Consider the following 18754-nt stretch of genomic DNA (forward strand, 5'->3'; position numbering starts at 1 on the left):
TTTTGTGTTTAATGAGCACATTTTAATGTAAATTTATGATTGTTTAATGAGGTTATTTGTTTAAACACAATAAACATAAATATGCATAATAAGGACTCAATTATGTAAATTTATGTCTATTTTATGTTTAATGGAGTCATTTGATTATGTAAATTTATATTTATTATGTGTTTAATGTTTGTTTATTGAAATTCTGTATCTTAACACCTTTTACCTGCCTTTGGTTCCATATCCCTCAATACCTTTACTTAGTAAAAATTTACCAAACTCAGTTTTGAAATTTTCAATTGACCCCCAGCCACAACAACTTTGGGGGAGAGCATTCCAGATTTCCACTACCCTTTGTGCGAATAAGTGCTTCCCGACATCACCCCTGAACAGCCGAGCTCTAATTTTAAGGTTAGTCCCCTTGTTCTGGACTCACCCCGCCCACCAGACGAAATAGTTTCTGTCAAATCCTGTAATGATCTTAAACACCTCAATTAGATCACCCCTTAATCGTCTATACTCAAGGGAACACAAGCCTAGGTTATGCAACGTGGGCCAAAGGCGGGTAAATGGAGTTGGGTCACAGCTCAGCCATGATCTCATTGAATGGCGGAATAGGCTCGAGGGGCTGAATGGCCTCCTCCTGTTCCGATGTGACTCATAATTTAACTCTTTTAGCCTGTATCATTCTGGGGAATCTGCCCTGTACCCCCTCCAAGGCCGATGTCTCCTTCCTGAGATGCGGTGTGCAGAACTGAACGCAGTACCCCAGAGGAGGTCCAACCAGAGCTCTGTACAACTGTAGCAGAACTTCTACCCCTTCATATTTCCAGCCCCCTTGAGAGGAAGGCTCACATTCCATTAGCCTTGTTTTGTACCTGTCCACTGGTTTTGAGTGATTTTAGTACATGGATCTCTAAACAAACCCAGGAGTTGGCTACCGGCTGGGTTCTAATCAAGTTTGGGTAGTTTAGACTAGGCCTGTATTCACTAGAGTTCAGAAGAATGAGAGGGGGTCTCATTGAAACGTATAAAATTCTGACAGGGCTAGACAGACTGGATGCAGGGAGGATGCTTCCCCTGGCGGGGGGGGGGGGGGTCTAGTACGAGGGGTCACAGTCTCAGGATACGGGGTAGGACATTTAGGACTGAGATGAGGAGAAATTTCTTCACTCAGAGGGTGGTGAACCTGTGGAATTCTCTACCACAGAAGGCTGTGGAGGCCAAGTCACTGAATATATTTAAGAAGGAGATAGATAGATTTCTAGACACAAAAGGCATCAAGGGGTATGGGGAGAAAGCGGGAATATGGTATTGAGATAGAGGATCAGCCATGATTATATTGAATGGCGGAGCAGGCTCAAAGGGCTGAATGGCCGACTCCTGCTCCTATTTTTCTATGTTTTCTATGTTCTATACGCACAGAGTCATTGAGATCCAGCTCCATGTAATGGATGATGTTCCTCTCACTCCATTGCATCTATTACTTCTCACCAGCAACACTGTCAACGTAAACACATATTACAAGTGTACTCTGGGCAACATTCCCGCTAAGCTGCGCCGCCGCACAGCGCTCTGGAGGTCCAGCGCAGACCGCTCACCGGCTTCTCAATGAAAGGAACTGCGGGCGAAGGAAAATTTGAATGGGCCCCAAAGCAAGTTAAAGGGTCCGTGCCACCGGCCCCCCGCAAAAAAAAAAAATTAGAGGGAATAATGACTCTGGGTCCTGGGCACAAGGTGCTGGTAAATATGGGGACATCATTGCCATCGGGTTATTGAGAAATAGTCTACAATCCTTAAGGGGCAAACTTTCTTTCCAGCTTGCAGTTCAATAGTGGGAACACCCATAAACAAACAGATAACTGCGCAACATGTACAGTGTCAAGAGATCTGGACACCAGCTTAACATGAAAACAAATCCTGACCTTAAACAAACCTCCGATTTATAGTTGGGATCTGGGAGCAGAAAAGCACACCACAGCCAAAGCTCCGTTTCCAGCCAATTATAGAATTTCTATTTACTCTCGTGTTTTTGTTTTGTCAGATCCAAACACTGTCCTCATCCAGACAGACCAATTCTCAGCGAGCCTGTTGTGCATTTGGAATGATTGAGCCGTGTGCTGTTAGTGTTGCTGTGCCCGAACCTTAACCCGACTTGTGGGAACACCCAGCTACCAGCAAAATATTTACTTTGTACAGTTCTTTCCCTTAAAAGGGACACGGTCATCTCGAGAGATCTCTGTGTTGGTTTGAATTCCGTGCTGGCTCCTGAGTTAGTGTGCAGTCTGGATTAGATGCAGCAGCTGCATTATGGATTTAACTGAAGAACTTTTTTATGCAGTCATTTCTTTCTCCAATTGTCCCCACCGCCCCCAATTTAGGGTGTACCTGGACGCACCTAGACACAGCTGAGCATAGAATGTACCTGGACAGAGCAGAGATTAGCGTGTAAAGTTAAGGCACATGGGATTGGGGGCAAGGTATTGACTTGGATAGAGAACTGGTTGGCAGACAGGAAGCAAAGAGTTGGAATAAACGGCTCTTTTTCTGAGTGGCAGGCAGTGACTAGTGGGGTATGGCAGGGATCGGTCCTTGGGCCCCAGCTATTCACAATATATATTAATGATCTGGACGAGGGAACTAGATGTAATATCTCCAAGTTTGCAGACGACACAAAGCTGGGTGGGCGTGTGTGCTGTGAGGAGGATGCCGAGAAACTCCAGTATGATTTGGACAGGTTGGGTGATTGGGCAGAAGCATGGCAGATGCAATATAACGTGGATAAATGCGAGGTTATCCACTTTGGTGTCAAAAACAAGAAGGCAGATTATTATCTGAATGGCAATAGATTGGGAGAAGGGGAAGTGCAACGAGACCTGGGCGTCCTTGTGCACCAGTCGCTGAAGGTAAGCATGCAGGTGCAGCAGGCGGTTAAGAAGGCAAATGTTATGTTGGCCTTCGTAGCGAGAGGGTTTGAGTACAGGAACAAGGATGTCTTGCTGCAGTTGTACAGGGCCTTGTTGAGATCACATCTTGAGTATTGTGCGCAGTTTTGGTTGCCTTATCTGAGGAAGGATGTTCTTGCCATGGAAGGAGTGCAGCGAAGATTCACCTGGGATGGCAGGAATGACGTATGAGGAGAGATTGGTTCGATTGGGCTTATATTCGCTGGAGTTTAGAAGAATGAGAGGGGATCTCATTGAAACATAAAATTCTAATAGGACTAGACAGACTAGATGCAGGCTCGAGGGGCCGAATGGCCTACTCCTGCTCCTATCTTCTATGTTTCTAGCAGAGCATAGAGTGTACCTGGACACAGCAGAATGCACGTGGACACAACACATGGTACAGTGTGTCACAACACATGGTACAGTGTGTCTCAGCACAGACCAGCATTGAACAGTCAGACAATGTACTGTGCCCCTTGCTTGCACTCATTATCTTTGAACATATTATAAATAACTTGGGGATCTCCTGTGGCGTTGCGTCTACTCCCAGTTTCAGGGAAGGGTGGGGGGAGGGTTTCAAGCCTGAGGCGGTCGGCTGCAGTTTTGGGGAGCAGGGCTGCTTTTTCAAATAACCCACCAGCGACAGACGGTTGAATTATTCCCCCTTCGTGGTGCAAATGACATTTAATCCCGATTCTCTTTCTGTAAGGGAGTACCAGCAGAGTCTGATTTATCTGACAGTATTGCACTGATGAGTGTGTCTCGTATGAGATGCAGAATTAAACATCTGAGAGTCTTGCTGCAGAATGCTCACTTACTCAGCATTTCCAAGTTTTCCTTGCCCTTGGTGTTGGATGAGGTCAAACATCAATTCAGAAGGACCATTAAGGTTGGAGTTAAAAATAAATCACCACGAATGTGTAATTGCGTTTCCCAGGTTAACAGACAAATACTTAGTGACTTTCTCACCCTACCCCCATCCTCTTGCCAATACAAGTGAGCAAGCAAGAATTATCGGCCAATGTCAACATGGGAACAGTGCTGCCCAGACACTTGGGACAGCTTCCAGACAAACTGCAACTGAGGCAAGGCGCAGGGAATAACAACACCGCAGGACCAGAGAAACAAAGGTGAGAGGAGGAAACCCATCAAAGGACACTGGGAAAGGCAACAGTCAATAACCAGGGGGCAGAGATTTAAAGTAATCGGTAGAAGGATTAGAGGATAAGTTGAGGAGGACTTTTTTTTGCTACCCAGAGGCTGGTGAGGGTCTGGAACTCACTGCCTGAAAAGGGTGGTAGAGGCAGAAATACTCATCGCATTTAAATAGTGACGTAAAAAAACTACTAGGCACTTGGTCTAAGCGTTAAACAAAGCTTTAATCAACTGTTTTACAACATGGTGTTCTAGTTGTGCCCTTCACTAGTTCCTGTAAAAGAATGTCCTGAGCAAGCTGGGCTCGTGCCCGAGTATTTATACTCTCCCTGGACAGCGCCACCCGCAGGCCGCTCAGTATTATTTCATAAGTCTTTCTTTCATGAATGACGGATTCATGTCAAATAGTACTTGGATATACTCAAAAACAGGAAGACAGATTATTATCTGAATGGCAATAGATTGGGAGAAGGGGAAGTGCAACAAGACCTGGGCGTCCTTGTGCACCAGTCGCTGAAGGTAAGCATGCAGGTGCAGCAGGCGGTTAAGAGGGCAAATGGTATGTTGGCCTTCGTAGCGAGAGGGTTTGAGTACAGGAACAAGGATGTCTTGCTGCAGTTGTACAGGGCCTTGGTGAGACCACATCTTGAGTATTGTGTGCAGTTTTGGTCGCCTTATCTGAGGAAGGATGTTCTTGCCATGGAGGGAGTGCAGCAAAGTTTCACCAGGCTGATACCTGGGATGGCAGATATGATGTATGAGGAGAGATTGGGTCGATTGGGCTTGTACTCGATGGAGTTTAGAAGAATGAGAGGGGATCTCATTGAAACTTATAAAATTCTAACAGGACTGGACAGACTAGATGCAGGAAGGATGTTGCCGATGGTCGGGGAGTCCAGAACCAGGGGTCACAGTCTAAGGATAAGGGGTAAGCCATTTAGGACAGGGATGAGGAGGAATTTCTTCACCCAGAGAGTGGTGAACCTGTGGAATTCTCTACCAAAGAAGGCAGTAGAGGCCAATTCATTAAATATATTCGAGAAGGAGTTAGATATATTTCTTAAGGCTAAAGGGATCAAGGGATATGGGGAGAAAGCAGGGACAGGGTACTGAATTTGGATGATCAGCCATGATCTCATTGAATGGCGGAGCAGGCTTGAGGGGCCGAATGGCCTACTCCTGCTCCTATCTTCTATGTTTCTATGCACTTGAAATGCTGTAACTTACAGGGCTACGGATCAAGAACAGGAAAGTGGGATGAGGCTGGATGGCTCTTTTTCGGCCGGCACAGACACGATGGGCCGAACGGACCTCCTTCTCTGCCGTAAACTTCTATGATTCGCGATGAACAGTCCAGCAGGGCGAGAGGGGTAAAACCCCCACAGGACACAGGGAGGGGCGACAGTCCAGCCATACCATCCTGGAGGATCCAGACCGCGACCGGGAAGGGGGAGCCTGCTGATGGCAGCGATCGGGTGTGGATGGGGCAGGCGGCGGGGCGGGGGGTGCAGGGTTGGGGTATGGGGAAGGTCAGGGCTGGTTGAGGCAAAAAGCTTCCTTGAGCGGCCTTGGCAACGCTCCTCAGTACCAAAGCAAGCAGTGCATTACCAATTTTTCCGTGCGGGGAAGCTCTGCAGTGTTTTGTGGAGTCGTGGACTATGGGTCACACTGAATAGTTGGTTAAAAAAAAAGACAGAACTTCTTAATTTTTTTTAAAACTGATTTTATATCAAAACAGTGCACATAACACAGATAATGGATCTCTCATGTTATAGCTTTGATAATTCATTCCAATGCAAACAATTTGCATTTAATAACTTACAAGTCTTAAAAATAAAAACTCAATAAATATTTGATGCTTTATAAACAGGCATTTCCTAGCAGAGTGCGCTGGGTAACAATCTTCAACAGGCTGATTAAGTGAGAACAGGCTCGAAATTACTGGCGGGCTTAATGCATTTGTAGGATATTCTTTTGTACACGATTCTAACCAGGCATTAACCGGCTTAAAATAAATGTGACGCGGCCAGTGAATTTGTATTGTGTCCACTTTGTTCTCAATGAGCGGAGAAAAAGAAAGACTTGCATTTCTATAGCGCCTTTCCCGACCTCAGGACATCCCAAAGTGCTTTACAGCCAATGTAGTCATTGTTGTAATGTGGGAAACGTGGCAGCCAATTTGCGCACAGCAAGCTCCCACAAACAGCAACGTGATAATGACCAGATTTTAGCGATGTTGATTGAGGGATAAATATTGGCCAGGACACCAGGGGAAACTCCCCCTGCTCTTCTTCCAAATAGTGGCCATGGGATCTTTTACATCCACCCGAGAGGGCAGACGGGGCCTCGGTTTAACGTCTCATCCGAAAGACAGCACCTCCGACAGTGCAGCGCTCCCTCAGCACCGCGCTGGAGTGCGAATCCCTTTAGGTGTGGGGTGGGAGCGTGCGGAGGTTGCGCAGCATCGCGATGGATGACACAGGAGTGCACGGAACTGGGATCCATCTGTGGTTCCAAAGTTCAAAAAAGTACCCCACGCAACTCTGTGATCGACTGTCGGCAATAACCAGCAGACGAACGCGTCACGCAGTCACGTAGCATTCCTCTGTGCGCTATTGTAACGCAGGTGTTAACGCTGATAAAATAGTGGGTAAAAGGGTTCTTTACAAATACATTAAACATTTGTCCGCTGACATCACCAGCAGTCATTTCGAAGGCTTATTGCGTGTACCCCCTGAATTAGTTCCACCCTGTGAACAAAACAATTTCACCCCATGCAGCATTTAGCAATGCATGGGCATTCGATAAGCCAACATTCAAAGAGTCCCTTTAACTACAGAAAATAGGTATTGATTGAGCAGAGAGGCTTGAAGCCTCCATTAGAGTAGGCGCCACCCTACATTTATTCTAATTGCATCTCATTAAGGAATGCACCCATAAAGGGGAAAAAAGTGTAGGAGGAACAATTTCCACTAAAATCTGTGTAATTACAGAAACAAAAGTTGCAACATTTCCCATTGTAAATTGGAAGCTTTTTCTCCCCCTCATGCTTCACGAGAATCAGCTTTTACAAATTTAAAAACCTCAAAAGGTTTTTCTTTTGCAATTAACCTAAAAAATAAATAAAATCTTTTGCCGGGAGTGCACCGATATTTACCTCGACCAATCTCAGCGTCCAGTAAATAGTGGCGAATGCTCAGGTTTGAAATAGACATAGTTGAGATTACTTCGGGCTGGTATTCAATGAAGTGCTTCAGGTCACCTCACGCAAGTTGGGGGCCGAGGAGTTCTCCATAAGCTGGTGTCTTATCACCCAGGGGGAGATAGCTCGGGCCTACTTGTGTAAAGTTGCTACTGCTCAGTCCAGCCGGGACCAGGAGAGCTCACGTCAGTCGCACTTCTCCAAGAATCTGACAACTTTGCAGCTCAGTATAAATAAAGTGACAGGGTCCAAATGTTTCGCAGCTCTCACGCCTCCTTATCTTGGGCTTTAGTTACGACGTTGGCAGGGTTTGGGGAAGAGCATGTGACAGCACAGAACGGATTGAAAACTTGCTGAAGGGGAAACAGCTGGACAAGGCATTAAAAAAAGAGGCAATGTCCAAATAAAAGATACCCCAGGATGACTTAACTAATCATATCTATTCGGCATTCCTTTATAAGATGCATTAACATTAATTCATTCAGCGACCCTGGACCACATTGAAGACTGTTCTCTGGTTGTGAGGTAGGGGTTGCCGGGGAGACGCAGACAGATTTGAACATGCCCACCTCCTGCAAACCTCTTAATTTTCAACTGCCCAGAGGTACGGGAATAATGCGCCTCTAATACTGATGGTTTAAAGGAGCCCGTTGTCTCTGCTTGGGAGGAATGGAAGCCACTCAGCATGTTCTCCACACCATTTTTTGGGGGGACGGATTTGGATTTAACATCATCATCGTCGTGAGCGATGTGTTTTGCTCACCTTTCCTTGAGTCGCCAACAATCTTTTCCAAGAATGAGCCCTTTCGTCTGATATTCAAATGAGATTAGAGCCCCAGATTAAAGCTTGGAGTTGCAAAGGCAGGTGAACGCACGACCCCTTTTGTGCCACTGCAGTTGTTTACTTTGTTAGCAAGGAAACACCAGACTTTACAAAAATTGCTGACCCCTTTATTACAATGATGATGACCAGGAGGCTGTTTGGATGGAGTCCAACAGTTGCTGATTTGTGAAGACAAATTGAGTCTTTAAAAAAAGAGCATAAAAATTCAATGAAAATGGTTCTATTTAGATAAAAAAAAGAAAGACTTGCATTTATATAGCGCCTTTCACAACCGCCAGACATCACAAAGCACTTTACAGCCAATGAAGTATTTTTGAAGTGGAGTCACTGTTGTAATGTGGGAAACACGGCAACCAATTTGCACACAGCAAGCTCCCACAAACAGCAATGTGATAATGACCTGATAATCTGTTTTAGTGATGTTGGTTGAGGGATCATTATTGGCCCAGGATGCTGGGGAGAACTCCCCTGCTCTTCCTTGAAATAGTGCCATGGGAATAGACGGGGCCTCGGTTTAACGTCTCATCCGAAAGACGGCACCTCCGACAGTGCAGCACTCCACTGGAGTGTCAGCCTAGCTTTATGCGCTCAAGTCCCTGAGAGTGGGACTTGAACCGACAACCTTCTGACTCAAGAGGTGAGGGTGCTGCCCAGTGAGCCACGGCTGACACGGAATTCAAACATTCTGGCTTGAGATTCAACATTCATGCATGAAATGGAGAGTCACCTGGTGAAGGGAGGCGACTGAAGGGCTCAAACAAAAGGCTAGGAAAAGATTCTTCATTTAACAGGGGAGAGGAGGGTTGCCGGATTAGTGCAGAGGCAGAGGAGAAAAGGATATGCTTTGCCCAGATCCAGCAGGGCTCCCACCAATGGCACAACTGCAAACAATAACCCAGGGACACCGATAGCCACCACTGCCTCGGCTAAGATCATTTAACCACTTTGGAAAAGGGAGTCTCACCATCATAATGCTACTTTAACAAAAAAAAATCAAAACCTACATGTGAAGTTCGCAAGAAAAAATATAGTTCTTACTGTAGAAATGTTAAACAATGAATGATGCTGGCACCAACTGGCTTGGTGGAGTCACTGAGCCCAGTTTTGAAAGGGAGGCATCAGAGATCAGGAAACACCTTCACCAACTTTGCTGTCTGTGTCCATATCATTTTGACTCCTTCCCATTTTGTCGTTATTCCTCCAGGCCAGGACCCGGATGGGATGATAACGCTCGCGTAAATAGTCACTTTTCTTCAATGGACAGAAATACATTGGGGGGGAAATTCAGTTGGTTAGCGCCTTCCCGGGATGCTAGGAACTCAAATCACCTCCAGGGGCGATAGAGGCGAATTTTGCAGTTGGTGGCGATAATTAGCGCCGGGCGTTAAACTTTGCACCCGGCCGATATTAGCGTCCCAAAATGGGCGATACCCAATTTTTCCCCCATTCAATGAAAACTGGGAAAAGAACTTCTTCTATTATACCGCTACTTTTAAAGGGACACTGCTGGCGAGAGTCTCTTGTTAGAAAGGCTATACCTTTAAAAAGAATACTGGTGGGCAAGGGTCTATACCTTTAAAAAGGTATAGTGCTGCTGAGGGTCCCTATTACCTGAAGCTAGCCCAATATTGGTGAAGTTATCCTTTAAGAACCAAAATATTACCTCTTTGTTTAATATAGAGCAATCTATGCAAGGATTTACATTAATAGGCATTTTATCTTAACAAATATATACAAAAACAGCACAAATTAAGGTCACAGAAACCCTTTCAGAGAGTCAACTTCATTTACACGTGACATTTGAAGGGAAGAGGCTATAACGTCCTTACAAACAGGACCTAACAGAAGCGATTACGGTTTGACTTACTTTGAAATTAGTAGTAATCTCGGTAAATTAGAACATATGAGCATTATTACTTTTATACTGTAAAATATTCCTCATAGATTTTGACGTAAGGAAACTACTCGGCACTTGGTCTGAGTATTAAACAAGGCTTTAATCAACTTTTTCAACATGGAGATCGAGTTGTGTCCTTCACTAGTTCCTGTTAAAGAATGTCCTGAGCAAGCTGGGCCCATGTCCGAGTATTTATACTCTCCCTGGACAGTGCCACCAGCAGGTCGCCCAGGATTACTTCATAAATCATTTCCACATGAATGACAAGATTCATGTCAGGTTTTATTGTCAGGGAGGGATGGCTTTGGAGTTCCTCAAGGATCTATCATTAACACATTCCTATTTCCCATCCACATGGTCCCCCTCGAGACATCAAAACGTCAGTTTCTACACGTACGCTGACCACACCCAGCTCTACCTCACCACCACCTCTCTCGACCCCTCCACTGCTATTGTGCTGCCAAACTGATAGTCTGATATCCAGGCAAAATGTCCTCCAGGCAAAATGTCCTCCAATTAAACATGGGGAAAAGACTGAAGCCATTGTCTTCGGTCCCTGCCACAAACTCTGTTCTGTAGCCACCGATTCCTTCCCGCACCCTGGCCACGGTCTCAGGCTGACCCAGACTGTTCACAACCCTGGCGTGCTATTTGACCCCGAGCTGAGCTTCTGATCCCCATATCCCCTCCATCGCCAAGAGTGCCTGCTTGCTCCTCCATAATATCGCCCGTCTCTGCTCCTGCCTCAGTCCATCTGCTGCTGAAATTCTCATCCACTCTTAAATTACCTCCAGACTTTATTAACCCAACGCTCTCCTGGCCGTCCTCCCACTTTCGACCCGACATAAACTTGAGCTCATTCAAAACTCTGCTGCCCGTATCCTACCTCGCACCAAGTCCCGTTTACTCATCACCCCCTGTGCTCGCTGACCTACATTAGCTCCCGGTCCAGCAACGCCTCAATTTTAAAATTCCCATCTGTGTCTTCAAGTCCCTCCATGGCCTCGCTCAACCCCATCTCTGTAGCCTCTTCCAGCCCTATATTCGTACCGGAACTCTGCATTCCTCCAACCCTGGCCTCTTGCGCATCCCTTTGCTCAGGCTGTTGGCGGCCGTGCCTTTAGCCATCACTGGGATTCCCTCCCTAAACCTCAAGCACCTCTCTACCTCTCTCTCTCTTCCTTTAAGACGCTCCTTAAAACTACCTCTTTGACCAAGCTTTTGGTCACCTGCCCGAATGTTCTTCAGCTCGGTGTCAATGTTTGTCTGATTACACTCATGTGAAGTGCCTTGGGATGTTTTACTACGTTAGAAAGGTCCTATATACATGCAGATTGTTGTTGAGATGCAGCTCATTATCTCTGTAGTCATGTCTATATGTGCTGTCCTATATACGTTTGAGGAGCTGGCCTGGAAGTATGTATGTCTGTAGGATATTACGTGTTTGCACTTATTGATTGTTGCTGAGAGTATCAGGCTTAAAAGATTAATGGAGACCTGTTAAGATTTGTGACTCAAATCTGAAAGGCAATAGAGTGAGACTGGAGCAACCCAACTGGACTTACTGTAGCCCCATTGCCACACGGATATGGTCAGTGGCTGGTCTTCCAACTGGTGCAGCTTCCCATCCCCTTCAGAGGAACACAGGTTCCAGCCACGTGCGATCGCAAGGTAACTTGCTTCATCCTTCACTATGCTTGGAAACGGGGACAATGACAAAGCAGCAGCAAGAGCAATGATTCAGCAGTGCGTTTGACGAGAGATAGGAGGAGAGGTTAGACGATTCGTTTGCAGGGTGCAGGGTTGTTAGAATATGGAATGCTACTGAAGCCCAACTAATCAGGACATTTAATAATTCATTTAACATTTAAAAAAATAAAAATATTCAAGGGTGTTGGGAAAAGTGCAGACACGAAGGATTAGAGGAGATAACTCCAATGTGGAGCACAGGCACAATGGGCCAAGAAGCCTTCTTCAATGCTGCAACTTCTATGATTCTAGGAAAGGGAACATACTGTATTCCCCGATACTCTTCCTGCTTCTTTGTAATTGTCTGTGGAACTTTCCAGGAGCATATTGAGAATTCCCAATGTAGCTAGTTTCTGTGACCTTATAAAACATTGCTTTTTCTTCCAGCAACTGAAACATCAAAACACGAGGGTCCATTATAAATCTAGAACTCAGCTGTACACAGATCCTTAAATAAGCATCTTAAATAGGCAGATCAAAAATGTACACATTTACAACCATATTCATTAAATACTTTGACATTAATATATATTAGAATTATTTTCTGATCACTCTTCTGTACTATCTGCAGCCGCACTCTGCCACTACCATACCTTCGTACTTGAACTTGTACGTGACCACACCTGCATCATCCAGATAGAGGATGGAGATGGGGTCCAGTTTTGTGGGGACACAGCAGGCTTTAGTTGCCATTTTGGGGTTGCGGAGATTCACCAGAGTCTGAACAATGGCATGCTTGGTTGGTGTGACTTGCTCAGTCAACGGGTAGTAGCAAGAGCCTTTGCACTCGTACGCCTCATATCCTGTTGGGGCTATGATCCAGGAATCCCACCCGATCTCCTTAAATTCTACGTAGAGGGGACTCCGTTTGCAGTAGCTCCCCCTGGCATTCCTTCTGATCCTTGAGGAGGTGTCATAGAGCATGTTTGACCGCCTTTGCAACATAGCTTCTTCGTTCAAATTGATGCCCAAATTTCCAGCATCGAAGTTCTTGAAGACCACATCTTGCTCATGGTCAATCATCTGCTCCAACTCTTCAATGGCCTCTTTCTTGATGCTGTTTCTATCATCAGAGAACACTATCAGCAAAGGCACGTGTTTGGTCTCTGGCTTCATGTCTATGTCAAGCTCTCCATCTTCATGCTTTTCTTCTTCCATATTTTCAATATGCACTTCAAGTCTATGGGTGGTCCTCTTGGATTTTGACCACCTCAGGACGGCTTCCGTCACATCAAAGGTCTCCCATCCGCTGTCTCTGCCATAAATTTGTCTTTTTGCTAATTTTACTTGATCAGAGTGTTCTTCTTTCGAGTTCCCTTCATCTTCCCCTTCATTCACTTCATAGATGGTGACCTTCCGGTCCACTCCCTCATATATTTTTCTGTCCGTATCTACTAAGGTGTATAGCCGGAGTTCAGCCATGGTGATTTCTTCATGGCAAGGCACCGACACATTGAAGAGGAGAGAATGTATCCTCACACCATTGGTTTGGTTGGAGTCTGAAATGTCTGAAAACACAGAAATAGTTAGCCAACAATTGAAACCTTGACACGTGCCGCAAACTTCAGAATTGAACTCAACTCAAAATATTTAAAAACAAACTTTTGGTGACAGGATGTTATTGGATCTTTCTCTTAATCAAGAGTCCTTCAATCAGCTCAATGTGCATACAGTATATTCGATTATTGTACCTTGTATGATATTTTGAGAAACAACAACAACAACTTGCATTTATATAGCACCTTTAACGTAGTAAAACGTCCCAAGGTGCTTCACAGGAGTGTTATAACACAGTCACATAAGGAGAAATTAGGACAGGCGACCAAAAGCTTGGTCAAAGAGGTAGGTTTTAAGGAGCATCTTAAAGGAAGAAAGAGAGGTAGTGAGGCGGAGAGGTTTAGGCAGGGAATTCCAGAGCTTAGGGCCGAGACAGCTGAAGGCACGGCCTCCAATGGTGGAGCAATTATAATCAGGGATGGCTCAAGAGGGCACAATTAGAGGAGCGCAGATATCTTGAGAGGTTGTGGGGCTGGAGGAGATTGCAGAGATAGGAAGATCAACTCAACTCCAGTCTATAGTCACCACTAACTCTGCGACAAAATCACACATACTCATTGGGCCACGGAAATTTGGGATTGTTGTAGATTAATGTCACAAAACATTCCTGATGCAAAGATTTAAAAGAAAGACTTGCATTTATATAGCGCCGTTCACAACCTCAGGACGTCCCCAAGCACTTTACAGTCAATGAAGTACTTTTTGAAGTGTAGTCACTGTTGTAATGTAGGAAACGCTGCAGCCAATTTGCGCACAGCAAGCTCCCACAAACAGCAATGTGATAATGACCAGATAATCTGCCTTTAGTGATGTTGATTGAGGGATAAATAATGGCAGGACACTGGGGGTAACTCCCCTGCTCTTCTTCAAAATAGTGCCGTGGGATCTTTTATGTCCACCTGAGAGAGTAGGCGGGGCCTTGGTTTAACATCTCATCTGAAAGGTGGCACCTCCGACAGTGCAGCACTCCCTCAGCACTGCACTGGGAGTGTCAGCCTCGGATTTTGTGCTCAAGTCTCTGGAGTGGGACTTATACCCACAAATTTCTGACTCAGAGGCAAGTGTGCTACCCACTGAGCCATGGCTCACACCACTAGGGCAGTGGGGACAAAAATAATTCAAGAGGGTGTTCAATGCTGTGCTGGGGTTCTATTTTTATTCATTTATGGGATGTGGGGGTCGCTGGCAAGGCCAGCATTTATTGCCCATCCCTAGTTGCCCTTGAGAAGGTGGTGGTGAGCCGCCTTCTTGAACTGCTGCAGTCCGTGTGGTGAAGGTGCTCCCACAGTGCTGTTAGGGAGGGGGTTCCCGGATTTTGACCCAGCGACGATGAAAGAACGGCCGATATACTTCCAAGTCAGGATGGTGTGTGACTTGGAGGGGCACTTGGAGGTGGTGGTGTTCCCATGCGCCTGCTGCCCTTGTCCTTCTAGGTGGAAGAGGTCGCGGGTTTGGGAGGTGCTGCCGAAGAAACCTTGGCAAGTTGCTGCAGTGCATCTTGTAGATGGTACACACTGCAGCCACGGTACGCCGGTGGTGGAGGGAGTGAATGTTTAAGGTGGTGGATGGGCTTTGTCCTGGATGGTGTCGAGCTTCTTGAGTGTTGTTGGAGCTGCACTTATCCAGGCAAGTATTCCATCTGCTGGTTTCTTGGGAAGGATGGGCCAATGGTCCTTGTCCTCTACATGTGGGTTAGCATTAGATTGGTCAGTCAAAGCCTGCTGATCGCTGTCAAGTTGAACTCCAGCTACATTGTGGGAAGTTAGAGGTAAAGCTCAGCACTCTACCGTCCCAGAGAGGGACAGCACCTATCCTCAGTGTCGTTATTTATCAGGCCAGTGTTTGTCGGCAACATGGGTAGGATTCAAAATCGTTGAGGAAGAGGGACATTTGCCCCTCAATCAGACAAATCAGAATGTCTCGAAAGTTTCAGCGTGGTGCACAGTGTGGGCATTACATTCACTGCAGTTACGTTGGCTGCAATCCCTTCCTGTTTCCTCATTTCATTTCCCTCTTCAGACTCGTATATTTTCCCCATGAATCGTACAAGGACCACATTGACTGGACAGAAATCCCAGTAGTGATATTACTCAGCACACCAGACACCTCAAAGACATGCGTCAGGAATATGGCAACACTGCAAGACTATCGATGAACGTGGGATATTCTCTGCGTTCGCCCAAACCTTATTTTTTTTTTAAGTCGGGAGGGAGAGCATATTAATGATGGTGTTTAGAAGGCTGCCTTGTTCAACGTCGCTGCAGTATTCGAGGTCCATAAAAATCTAAATCCAGGGAATTGCGTGCATGTGTACATTGAGACTTTCCCCCCCCTCTCTCTCTCTCCTGGCTGGAATGGGAGGGGATTCCCTGCTGGAAACACCAATATTTGCTCTAGCAAGGTAAGAAACTCCAGCTCTGTTATTCGCTATGTTTACCTTGCCCAGACCAAAAGGCTATTTCTAACCCCTGCGAGCTCTCTCTACTAACTGTTGCTTGTCTGTACACCGCTGCCTCAGCACAAGCACCATTTCAATACAGCTTGTGATTGTTTTAATATTTCTATTGATTATTTTTTTCTGCATTAAAATGGCAGAGGCGAGAAGGGTGAAGAACCCCCATCTATAACACCACCGTACATTGGAAGTCGTGTATAACCGCTAGTTGGGATTTTCAGGAGTCCCAAGTCTCATTTCCCTGACCTATAAGGAACTGGAACCGACTTTACTTCAAGAGAGACATATTTCATTTCTAACATTAAACTCATTTATCAGTAAATAATCGGTCGCAGCCTCGAACTTCATTGCAAGTGGACTTAATCTAGTGGCTTTTGCCCCGCATCGTTCTTTCTACCCTTTATATTTTCCAGAATTAAATCAGAATTTTTCAAAACTAAATGCAATATCGAGGTGATGTTAGGAAGCATTTTCCCCCAATTTAAATGTTCAATTCCAATTTTTGCAACATTGAAGTGGCGATGTTGCATTAAACACACACACACAGACCGCAAGGGTGCACAGCGCCCAACTGTTGCACAAGGTTATTTAGAAAATAACTTTCCAAACGCGTTGCGTTTTATACTGGATGCAGGTATGGGGAAAGCTGGGAGCTCGCAGATGGGTCCAGATCACCCCCCCCCCCCCCCGGGTCGGTTTCTCTTTGGAAATTGATTCCAGTTTTTGCACCGTTCCAATCTGATTTGCAAAAAAAAACGGGCTTAAGTTTTGGGAGACCACCTGATCAATGTAGTCCCCCCAGTCTGTACCAACGATCCGATCTCAACAGTGATTGAACTTCCTTCAAGGAAAAGACGAGCTCAGTAGCGAGCGCAAGATGTCAGAGACCTGGACCTCACGAGTGAGCGAACTGCACCGTATCAAAAGCATTATCCGCAATCAGGAGTTGCCTACCTTCGTTCTTGAAGCTCCTCACTATGTTGGAAGAAGGCATCGAGGTCCTGTCGTTTGCAAACCTGTTGTACAGGTCAATCATATACTCAGGTGGGTCCACTTTCGCTGCGTCGATGGGTAGACTTCCAGACAAGTTCAGGCTCTTCAGGAACTCTCCTTTCATATTTGCCAGCAGGGTGTTAAAATCGACCGAATCTTCCTCTTGAAAATCGTCTTCCATCAGATACCTGCTCTGGTCTTCAGTTGCTTCTGCCCGGTTGTCGATTGGACTGCTGGCTGCCAGGGGCAGCACAGTGCACAGGCAAGCAAAGAGCTGCACTGACCAGGAATTCATTATTACTGTGTTTTTTTTGTGTCTCCTCTCCCCTGACCATAAACAATCTGGACTGTGTTTGACAGTTGCTCAAGCGCTGGTGTTTTATCCTCTTCAGAGGACTAGGCTGGTGTCATTCAAATGTAATGCTGACAATTTTTGGAAAACCTTCCCTTATGTCTGTGGTCTCTCACTGTCCAAGAAAGCCCACTCCCAGTAATTGGCCAATGTAGTCTCACATGGCATTTTCCCCTTATCTATCTGGTATATGCACTGCAACCAGATTCTCTTATCTTTCAATCCTTTTCCTTAATGAGCATTCTATAAACATTATCTCATTCAGTTCCTGGCTAATGGAGAAGACGATTCCCATGCTTTGGGGAGGCACTGCCCCCCTTCTCATGTTGAGCCCTTCTTCCTAACATTTAAATCAAGCAGGTTCTATCAATTTTCTGCACAATTTTCATCTTCTGAAAGGATAACATCGGCAAACTCTCGACCTGCTGGCAAATATTCTTTTAATTGCTTTTTTTAATTTAAAAAAAACAGGGAAACAATTAGTTCAATTAGTTAACCTAAAGCCACTGGCAACTGCCAGGAACGTGATAAGGAAACACGGCCTTGTTTGGAACTTATGCCACTTGAAAACTCCAATCAACAACAATTTGAAACTGCAGCTTGCTCCTAATGAGCGCTTTCTGAGCCAACATTTCCTGAATATTTATCCATTCAGGTCTGAACGATAACATGGGAAAGGCCCCCCGTGTGAAGAGGTGTCACTGAGGAAGGGAGCCTTGGGAAATGACCAATTAGCGGTGAGATTAAAAGGAAATACTTAACTTCATCTCAGCAAAAACAGTCCCTGGTCACCACACAGACTGCACGTTTGGTGCCGAGTCCAGTGTTTTATTAAATAGGTGAAACACAAACACGGAAATCTAAGCAACAAATTGCGTCGTTTTGCTGCAAAGTGTAGGCCCAACAAATTCCTTGGGTTAAAATCAAGATTGAACTTTATCGGTAAGGTGAGCTACCAATGATAACTATTATCAAAAGGAAGAAATGTCCAGATATCATATAGTCTTCGAATTTCAAAATATTATTGGTCTTTTCCTTGAATCTTGGTTGGGGTGGGATATTTTATGAACCAGATTCTGATTGCCATTTGTGCTTCTGTTGTTTGATCTGCACATCCTTGTCATTATTAAATCATGAAAGCATCAAAACAAGCTTCCATCTAAATGAATTGGGTCTGGGCCAAGGTGGTATGGCTTCTGATTCTTAAAAGCAAATATTTGGACAGACATGCAACCACCACACTGAGATGTGCAGGCATGGTTTGAAGATGTAGACACAAGGCACAAGCTGTTACCAAAATCTGCGCAAAGTTTTATTTTTGGATTTTAAAGAGAATACTGGATACCTGGGAGTTATCACATTGCGGGGTTTGGATAGTTTAGATATAGATTAATAGGTACTGGGAAGTGAGTTACAAGCTGTAATCTTGTTGAGGAGCTTGATGTAACTTATTATTTGAGACCCAGAAATGACTCAGGCTAGAATTTAATCGAGGGGTTCAGAGGGTTTATATATAGAATGATGGATACCTGGGAGTGAGTTACAGGCTGGAATCTAATCGAGGGGTTCAGGTGGTTTATATATAGAACGATGGATACCTGGGAGTGAGTTACA

The 18754-nt window shown here is 45.3% G+C and overlaps 1 protein-coding gene across 2 annotated transcripts; it reads right to left on the reverse strand.

The window, feature by feature from the left end:
- Positions 1-12344: 12344 nt before the first annotated feature.
- On the reverse strand, positions 12345-17241 carry bmp10 (bone morphogenetic protein 10). 2 transcript variants are annotated; one of them, XM_085970847.1, is made up of 2 exons: positions 16750-17241; positions 12345-13282 (listed from the first exon to the last, which is right to left on the reverse strand). In XM_085970847.1, exons 1-2 carry the CDS (start codon positions 17081-17083, stop codon positions 12345-12347), a joined length of 1272 nt encoding a protein of 423 aa, XP_085826973.1. In that variant the 5' UTR covers positions 17084-17241. The 2 variants fall into 2 exon arrangements, with proteins under 2 accessions (XP_085826973.1, XP_085826972.1); XM_085970846.1 differs by having other exon boundaries at positions 12345-13291.
- Positions 17242-18754: the final 1513 nt, after the last annotated feature.

This window comes from Somniosus microcephalus, chromosome 30, assembly GCF_052327205.1.
Source record: "Somniosus microcephalus isolate GS21.2 chromosome 30, FLI_Smic_1.0, whole genome shotgun sequence".
Lineage (NCBI taxonomy): Eukaryota > Metazoa > Chordata > Chondrichthyes > Squaliformes > Somniosidae > Somniosus > Somniosus microcephalus.

Bases quoted from the DNA above. Each gene is read 5' to 3' on its own strand.
- bmp10 (XM_085970846.1), bottom strand. From the start codon at position 17,083: ATGAATTCCTGGTCAGTGCAGCTCTTTGCTTGCCTGTGCACTGTGCTG. The intron at 13,292-16,749 runs GTAGGCAACTCC...CTGTGTTTTCAG, and splicing joins GAGGAGCTTCAAGAACGAAG to ACATTTCAGACTCCAACCAA.